This window comes from Cynara cardunculus (genome assembly GCF_001531365.2).
Source record: "Cynara cardunculus var. scolymus isolate 2C chromosome LG 17, CcrdV1, whole genome shotgun sequence".
NCBI classification, from domain to species: domain Eukaryota; kingdom Viridiplantae; phylum Streptophyta; class Magnoliopsida; order Asterales; family Asteraceae; genus Cynara; species Cynara cardunculus.
Window position 1 is genome coordinate 25,026,545 of NC_037544.1, and position 10,070 is coordinate 25,036,614.

At 41.8% G+C, this 10,070-nt stretch overlaps 1 protein-coding gene across 1 annotated transcript; it reads left to right on the plus strand.

Annotated features, from left to right (window-relative positions):
- The first annotated feature begins 672 nt into the window (after positions 1–672).
- Positions 673–3,211, plus strand: LOC112499927. The gene is made up of 3 exons (XM_025103193.1): positions 673–705; positions 2,332–2,429; positions 2,782–3,211. Exons 1-3 carry the CDS (start codon positions 673–675, stop codon positions 3,209–3,211), a joined length of 561 nt encoding a protein of 186 aa, XP_024958961.1.
- Positions 3,212–10,070: the final 6,859 nt, after the last annotated feature.

Below are 10,070 nucleotides of genomic sequence, written 5' to 3' on the forward strand. Positions count from 1 at the left end.
TCAAGATAAATTGTTTAGGACTTTTTACTAAATAAAGAGGCTATTATGTGAATCACTGAAAAAGAACTTATTTAAAGATGTATATGTGAATCAATATGAATAACTTGTAACATGGGATTTGCATATGTATCTTTAGGCAAAGGATCGTGTGAGAAGGAGAGTTGAGGTGAGAAGCGTAAGAAAGATCTGGATCCTTAATCATCTTTGATTTCAAACTCATCCATGAATCGTGTATATAGCGAGGATCATGTGAGAAGGTGATCAATTTACGAAAAGGCAAGAAGCAATCTCAGCCTCCCACCTTATTTAATCGATGGCCGGAAAATAATGTGGCATTCTTGAAATTATAAACAAATCAACGCCTAGTTTAGATAAGCTTAATAGTGGTTTAGGGGTAATGTCGGAACATTTTCTTTAATCGGGTTTTATTTGAGAGAAAATCAAGGACTAGATAAATATCTACCTTGTACCACATGAAGAAGATGCATTTGATCCTGTTGAAGCATTTGAACATTTGTTCATGTTGGAGCCAGAATCCACTATACGAAATGATTCGGATAGTGATAATGGCCCAGAAGATGCAGCCTCCAGGATGACACCACTCAGAAGAGTCAAGACTCCAAACGGTGACTCAAAAGTATAATTCATCTTTGATGATATCTCACCGTCTCAATGGCGAGACAGAATCATAGAGATGCTAAGCTGGTATTCAGTTGAACTTCAATTCTATGACATTGACATAGTCATCAAGAGATTCCTAACCAGAACTCAAGGCCGCCTCCGAGATTGGTACATGAACCTTGGAGAATACAGACAGATCCAGATCCAGCAATCACATTCTCCTGAAGAGTTCATCCATATAATCTAATACATAATTTATCGGCAACCTTGTCGAGCACATAGCTCAGGCAAGAGACGGATTCTTGAAAATGAAGTGTTGCTCATTCATGAAAAAAGACTTTGAAAGGCATTATGATCGAATGTCAAAAAGGTTCTATTGCCTTAATGGTGTCGATGATACGAATCTCAAACAAGTCTTCATAAACTCCTTCCTAGAGTCCCTTGCAAATGAGGTAAACAGGTTCATAGAATCAAAAAAACATCTCAGTCGCACATACCTCACTTGGTGGGCTTTATCAGTTGATACTCAACGCCCTCACCAAACTTTGCAACCAAAATAGATTCTTGTTAGACATTGAAAAATGGGTAAGCGAATTGGAGCAGCCTGTGATGAAAGATACCTCCAAATAAAATTGCTCTCATAAAGGGAAGAAGTCTCATTTCAAGAAGTTCAGAGGATCAAGCACCCATAATTCCTCCAAAGGGAGAAAGTCGTTTTTTCGAAGAAAGAAGTGGAAATTCATGAGGAAGAAATAACAACGAGAAAAAACCACTGACAGATGTTACATCTGCCACAGAAGAGGACACTTCGCCAAGAATTGTAAAGATAAGAAGAAGTCTCAAGCACTAATTCAAACACTCAGTAAGATTGAACCAGTCGATCTATCTGATCTTGAATCCTTATACTCCCTTGACGATGAACCAGCGGATCATACGATATGCATAATTGCCTTTCTGATTCGTCATGAAAAGAAGAATACAACTCAAACTCAGACTATTTAGAAGGATATTCTGATATCGGAGTATTTATGGAAAACCCTCTTCCACTTCCTCATATTTCTCTCCTTACCCAAAACCCCATTACCCCTCAGATACTACCCTTACAAAAAGCACAACAGTACCACTAGCAAAAGTCCACCTGCTTACTTTCACATACGCCAAACCCATCCCAATTATTGCATTCTTTGATACTGGATCCTCAATTTCGATATTGAATCCTGACATTCTGCCTAGCAGTTACTGGAAACCGCATCATCAACACTTTTTTAGCAGCCAATGGTGACACGTTCGTCATTGACATGATAAGTATCCTGGTATACATTAGACTCTTTCCTAAGTGCGTCATAAAACACAAATTGTTGGGATCAAGTTTACATGGAAATGATCTACGGATTGGGTTCGATATCCTCCATACACTACCAGGTCTGAGATATGCAGAACAAGGTCTCCGTTATAAGAGTTTTCTTAATCCTTGGAGTCCAATCCAAAGGCTCTACATGACCTTTACTCTTACCATGGAAACTCTCAAACAACAAATTATCCAGACTTCTTGTGCCTCTAACCATATTGAGTTCCTCAAAAAAAAAAAAAAAAACCCACTATGGTTAAACCCTTCATTCTTTGTTACCCTCCCATTCAAACAGAATGAAGACGTGAACCCAACAAAAGTAAGCCATCCCGGTATGAATCCTGACCATTATCAACTTGCAGTTCCAGAATGCTCAGAACTCGTTGATCAAGGGATCATATAGCCGACTACATCGCCATGGGCATGTGAAGCATTTTATGTCAACAAATGAAGTGAGCAAGTTCGTGGTAAATTAAGATTGTTGATAAATTATCAACCTCTCAATCACTTCTTGGCCGATGATAAGTTCCCTCTTCTCCAAAAGAAGTTGTTGTTTCAATCCCTGACAGAGGCAAGAGTACTATCTAAGTTTGATCTTAAAGCTGGATTTTGGAAACTAGGCATAACTCTTGAAGATAGGGCAAAAACTGTCTTATGTATTCCAGATCATCACTACCAGTGGAAGGTGATGTCGTTCGAGTTAAAAAAAGCTCCATCAGCTTTCCAAAAGGCTATGGTAAAAAAATATTTGAACCCATTCTCCACAATACCCTGGTATACCTTGATGATATCCTTTTATTCTCTTCGGATAGAAAATCGCATGCTGGCTTGCTTTCACAGTTTCATTCCATAGTAACAGAATATGTTATCATGCTCTCTGAAAAGAAAATGGAAATCGGTGTTGACTCCATTGATTTCCTTGGAATGAAAATCTCTGACGGTACATATCAGCCACAACCCCATGTTGCCCAAGAATTGCACAAGTTCCCAGAAAAGCTGACGTCACAAAAGGAAAGCCAACAATTTCTTGGTCTCGTCAATTATATGGATGATTTCTTACGAAAGCTATCAAGTCATACAGTGCACATGTTCCCTATGCTAAAGAAAGATTTCCCACCATGGACTGATAAACAAACGCTAGCTGTAAAAGCAATAAAGCAACTAGCTGATGTGATGCCGCCTTTAACGATTCCCACTGCTATTGACAAACGAATCTTGCAGACTGTTGCAAGTGATGAATAGTGGGGATAGTCTTGCTTGCCCAAGATAAGAATAATGTTAAGATAGTGTGTGGATACAAAAGTGGCGCGTTCAAAGACTCAGACAAGCACTATCATTCAACTTTCAAAGAGATTCTTGCGGTCAAAAGAGGAATAGAAAATTTCCTATTCCATCTTATCGGTCATGAATTCCTGTTCGAAATGGATATGTATTATTTCCCTCGTATGATGGAATTCAAAAGAAAGATGCTTTATGAAGCACAATTATTGAGGTGGTCAAATTGGTTCTCCCAGTGGAAATTCACAGTAAAACACATCAAAAGAACAGAAAATATTCTCGTAGATTTTCTGCACGACCAAAAGGCTATAAATGCAGTACTCCTAAGGATGTCTGTTGGTCCCGTTAGGGTCTACAAGAGTTCTATAGAAACAGTTTGTAGAAGGGGGGTTGAATACAAACACTATAAACTTTTAAAATTTAAAATATATACTAATAAAGAAGGATCAATACAAATTTTACAAGATTGTATGTGAAAAAAGATAAGGTAAAGATAACCTATCTAAAACAATCTAAGTTTACACACTAATGATCTTAGCAAAGACAAAAGATTTGCTATTAGACTAAGAAGGAAATGAGTTCTTTTTGGGTAAGAACTTCTTAGAATACTTAAAAGGGATTCTAACTTGCTTTGAAGATAAGCGTAAGTGTTCTTAGATGTGTGCGTGATCTCCTGTGTGTATGCACATAGTTTGCATGGAGAGAACACTCATCTATTTATACCTATTGCAATAAATGCACATTTAATGCAATGCAGTAGGGTTTGAACACGCGTCAAGCTTTTAAAGAAAAGCTTGTCCTTTGCTACAGTGAATAGTACTAAAGCCTATTCATGAGCAGACATCCTGATAGGATCGATTAACTCAGTTCTTATATTAACCCAATACTCTAAATGATCTATATGACAAACATAGTGCAGCGGAAACAAAGTAAGAATCAATAGAGCAATGAATCAAGAACAATGAAGAACAAGCAGACAATGAATAATAAGAACATACGAGAAAGGCTTCAAATGTATTTCAATTKAATTGAAATTTAGACGATTACAATCTTGGAAGCGGCGCTGATTACAAAGGAAGAAGCTACTATTTATACTATTTCCTAACCGCTTGTCTGACATGACCTAGATGTGTGAAACGATCCAGGCCGTTCAAATAACGCGGATTACAAAAGTAGTCACGTGAGAAACACGAGTAGCTAACTAACCTAAGTAAAACAACAAAGAACTATACCACAGAAGATATTGTTGCAGACCCTCTGTGAGTCATCTCAGAGGCTCTGCTGGATGTAACTTGAAAGCACTTGATTCTTGAGGATCTTCTTCCAGAACCTCTGTGATAGACAACAGAGGTTCTGTCACTTTTGACTTGTACGTTGAACTTCTGTTTATGGTCCTCTGTGATCTTATGTGGTAGGCATCTTCTGTCGACACTTGCAGAAATTACTTTTTCAATACTTTTACATTTGAATGAAATGAGAGCTAACAATCTCCCCCTAAGTATGAAAAAGTAAACCTTGAAAATTAAATGCAAGACATGACTTGAATTGGAAGAATTACAAAAGGAGATAATAAATCATCCTCTGAAAAGAATTACATAAAGATATGAATTACAAAACTGAATTACAAAATTGTGAAGCTTAGGCCAAATTCTGGTGCAGAAGGTTGTCAGACTGCAGATTCTGGAAAATCCTCTACCGCGTATAGCAAGTCAGCTTTGATCGTTCTGTAGACATTGAAGATCCATTCTCTGAAGTTGATTTGCATTTTAATCGCCTTCAAGATGGGAGACACTTCACCCGTTCTGAGATGTCCTCTGTCCACCTCTGTCGCCGCTCTTTTGAAAATCCATTCTAATGTCTCTGTTGAGTATTTGTGGACTCTGTTGGGTCATAGAACCTTAGGATATCATCTTTATCCAAATACACAAACCCAAAAATGGGATTGTGGAAAATGGAGTTTGGAGGATACCTAAGTACCCAACCAGGCCTGCTATATGGAGGAGAGAGCTTTAGATTCTTCTGCACTAACCTCATTGCCAGCTCGAAGTCCTTCTGGCTATAATACCTTACTTGAGCGCGCATGACTTCTATCAGCCTTCTGAGCGATATTTGATAGCTGGACCTCCTCTCCATGTAGATGTTGAGAATCTTGTGCATATAGATGACATCAAACATGCAGAGGTTGTGAAGGTCAGCATCTGTGAACGTGTAGAGGTTGCCATCTTCTCTCCTCACAACATACTGAGTGTAGAACACAGTCTTCTTTAGCAAGGTCCTTGGTGAAATTGTCACCAATGAAGTAATCATGTACTCTGAGAAGACCTGCTCACGAGGCCTTATTAACTTTGAGAACTGGAATTTTGCTGCGGCAGAGGGGATCCCAGTAAGCTCTGGATCATATGGGGGCTCTGTGTCTATCGCAGAGTACTTCCACATCAGAACTTCTAAAGTAGTAACGGGCTCTGTTCTGACTTGAGGTATAGAAATCTTACTCATGGATTCAAATATTTCAGACACCCTACCTGCTGTGGAAGCCTCTGGCACCTTGAACTCTTCTTCTTACAAAATTGGCCTTTGGGTCGATCCCTCTGCAAGGATTGGTTTGACAGTTCCTTGCAGAGCATCAAACGTACCCGTGGACGTTTCTTGGACTTGTGGGAATATCGATGACGTGCCTTCTCCTTCTCTGTGGGGCATTGGAACTCTGCCCTTCTTTGCTTGAGCCTCTGCCAGAGAGATTTTTAACACTTTGAGGAGCTCAGGGTCATCGGCATACTTCTTTTCATCAATTTCCTTGGGGGTCTCTGTGCTTGACGACRACCCCTTCTGTGGAGACTCTACAACTTTGGCCTTTCCTTTGCCTTTAGGCTCTGGAGCCTTTTCCTTGCCTTTTACAGCTGTAGGTTCCCCAATTTTGACACCTCTGGCAGGTGCTCTGGCAGGAGTCTTCTTTGCCTCTGAGGCTTTCTTCTTGTCCTTCTTCTCCCCCTCATGACGATCATGGTCATCACCTTCATGATCGTCATGGTTCTGTTTGGCGTCCGCCTTGCAAGTAACCAGAGGAGCCCTCTTCAAGTGACGTAGGATTTTGGTGGCCGCCTTAAACATCTTCTCGATCACCATCTCTGCACCTACAGAAGCATTCATTACATTTATCTCTGTTTCCCATTATAACTTGGAGATGCTTTGGAAGATCTCGCTTCGTAGAAGGTCACTTTCCTTCACAAGCTGTGACGTGCAGTCTCTGATTAAGGTGTTTGATGCTCGGGCCTCTGTAAGGAGTTGGGCGATGTTCCTGGTCACAACATCCCCTAGGGCTTCCACCATAGTATCTAGCTCTCTACGAGTTGCCAGATGATTGATGTTGGCCCTTGAGGTCTTGGTGTCGAGCCCGTAGGTGACCGCAGAAGAGAACATTTCCTTTATCTCGTCTCTGAATGAAGAGTAATTCGTGTAGCCTGCAGAGACGAGATCAACAGCAAATTGGGCGGCCATCTCTGTAAGCTCAGTCTTCAGCATCTTGATCGAAGAAGAGTTGAGTGCCATGGCTTGGAAGGCCTCTGCAAGGTCTTCCTTTTGAAGGACAGAGCTCTGAAGAGTTGAGAGGGTTRACTTGAGGTCTGCTGTTGTTGACGTCAACTCCTTCAGAGCCTCTGTGATTGGCGAGAGGTCCTGTGGCACCATGTGGGAGACAAATAAGCTTTTCAACTCATCTATCTTTTGGAATAGTTTTGTGGCAAAGGTTTGAAGTTCCCCCTTTGTCACATACTTATCCTGGGAACCTAAATCACCAACACATGGTGATTTAGTAGCCTCGGAGCGTGAGGCGTCCTCTGTGGCTGGTATGTCGTAACCAACATAGGGACTTTCACCAGATCCTTGAGCATCTCCCATAGGAGAGCCTATCGGTGTTCTGTAGATCTCTTGCCCTGTAGGTTCAGAGCCTAACATGGTAGATTGATCTAGTGGGGACAGAGGGCGTTCTAGACCCTTTGTCTCTGTGTTCCTCACTTGTGCCTCTGAAGCACGTTCTGGATGTTCACTCGTGTGAGGAGAGGCAACAGATGCCTCTCTTGGTTTTGTCGAGTCCATGGGCGAAGGGACTCTTGTCGTAAAACCTTCATCCTCTAGAAAGGATGAAGGAGTTGTATGAGGTTGCCCAGGTGTGTGTTCCACAGAGGACGAAAGAATGTCCTCTGTGGGGATAGTCTGGGTAGGGATCGGCATGTGCGTGCCTTTTCAATAGAGGTTCCCTCTAGAACAGGGCCTCTAGACATGTGGGTTGCACTGGGGGATGGGCTTGGTTGTGTGCCTTGGGCATCTTTTTCACCCTCACCTATATCTTCTTCTTCTTCTTTGTCGTCTAGGACGACTTCTGTCCCCAACTTGGATATGTCAATTGGTGCTCTGAACTCCTTTTGGATATTGGCAAGAACATCCTCGATTTGTTCTGTTGGGGAGACTTCAAGAACGACTTTGCGCAACCTTCTGCGCTTTGGAGTTGTGGTGGCCTCTGCCGGGCTCACTTGTGCTGCGGCCTCTGCGATCACAGGCTCTGTAGCTACTTGTTCTGTGACCACAGGCTCTGTTGGTGAACCTTCTTCATTTTCTTCTTCTTGGTCTTTGGCAGAGGTCCACTTGGGCCTTCTTCTTCGGCAGACCTCTTTTTCCCTTTCTTTGTCACAGGAGAGTCCACACCCTTATGTGTCTTCTTGGCCTTCTTGATTGGGGACCTTGGGATTCTAGGGGCTTCCTCACTCAACTTTCTAGCCTCTGTAGGCTCCTCCCGTCTTCCCTCAACTCTCATTTTCTCAATCTTTTCTCCTAGAGGGACTCCTATGCATGGTGGGGTTTCAGGGACCGGTTCTGGTCGCCTGAATCCACGTCTATAGGCTTTTCTATCTTCATGGCTTAGGAACCTAAGCATGGCTCTTGATAACGGCCTAGGGCTTTTGTACCCTTGCTCATGCTCTGTGGGATGAAACTCCTTGAATGAATAGAGCCTCGCATTTGGCTCCACAGCGGAGAGTTTCGCAGCCAACAGGTCACCAAAAACCAGACCAAGGAAACGTTGAAGGATGAGGTTGGGTTGATTCATGTCCTCCTTGGCCTTTTTCTGAGCTTTGACCTTTGATTTCTCGCCCCTCTGACTCGCGCACTTTTTCTTGATTAGGCCGACCATGTCCTCGAAAATCAGATTAGCGTAGTCCAAGGGAAGGTTGAAATATATCCCATAAACGATAGAGATCATCGCATGGGAGGTTTGGTCATGGCTACCCACCTTCCCTGTCAAGCAACAGTTGACAATGGAAAACAGAGTGTTCCAGACAGGGGGTAGGCCTTTGCGCCTGAATTGAGTCCTTTTGGTGATGGGGGTTGCATAAGAGTGAAACTTTAGGAATTTGATCAATTCCTCATCATTAGGAGTCACAGCATAGGTATTCAATTGAAGTTCCTCCAAGGTGGGCAAATGCAAAGCAGTTCTCAAAGTGTCCACATTTAATTCTAGTGGAACCAGTGATTTATTAAAGGGTGTGAGGCATAACCAACAATGGTTAACCCAGAATTGTCAAGAGTTGTGAGGTAAGAACTAAGAAGAAATTGGGTTATATAGGTTTCAAGGGTAGACTTGATAGCAGATAGGGCAAAGTAAAGTGGGTGGTTCCTTAGGATTTCAAGAAGAGGAAAGGTGAAATCGGGAAAACCTGTAGTGGAAGGGACGAAGTAATAATTATTTGGCTTTTTAACGAGAACAACCTTCTCGTACTTGTTCTGAACGAAGGACWGTGYATGGGATGTGAGAGCTTGAGCTTGTGTCACTTCGTTGTCGCTCGACACATTCACAGATTGGGCGGAGGCGGATGAAGAAGACATGGTAGCAGGTTGCAGGTTTTTGCTTTGAGAAAATACGATTTGGAGGTTCGCCGGAGTGTATTTGAGAGTGGTAAAGGTTTAAGTGTGGGGGGAAAAGGGATATTTATAGGAGGGAAAATTTAAATTGAACCGTTTTAGTTACGAAAAGGCGTAATGAGTGGTTTTGAGTTGAAACGGCTCAACAGCCGTGACACGCCGTATTGGGAAGACGCACGATTGATGATGTGCGCCCCCTTATTCTGACATGCGCGTGTAGGATCTAACCCTTATCCACAGAACCACGCACACCATACCAATAGACAAAAACTATTAAGAGAGTTCTGTCAGAGGCCTTAGGGTAACAGAGCCTCTGTGATATGTGTCGGGCCTTCTTATAAGCTTACACCTTTAATTACCTAAATAGTTTGAAAATCCACAGAGAGATGAGTGCTTGCTCAGCTCAAATTCACAGAGCCTCTGTTAGAAGCGCCAGAGGCTCTGATGAGTTGACCTCTGAGAACAAGACACTTCAAAAGTTTTGGCACCTTCTGTGGTTTAATTTTCACAAACAAGACTCCCCCTATGAGCCAGCTTCCATGGCTCCCCCTAGAAACAAAAACCATTTAAAATCCTAAAAAGAAGTGTCGACAGAAGATCCGTTCAAAGAGCCTCTGTAAGAGATCACAGAGGTTCTGCGAAAAGACTTCTGTGAACAAAAACATTTTCTTCTTCAAGAGGTTTTAACATTTTAAAACATATACTCCCCCTCAAACCGTGCACACCTCTGCTAGATTAAACCTGTTGAGCTAAGAATGCAAATGAAAAAATTATTCACGAAATGAAATTATATACAAAAATGAAATTTAAAAGAAAACTATATACAGAATGGAATAAAGAACTAAGACAACCAATAACTAGGACTCTGGACATGTCATTCCAAGTTTTTCTACAAGGAAATTAAACCTTTTCT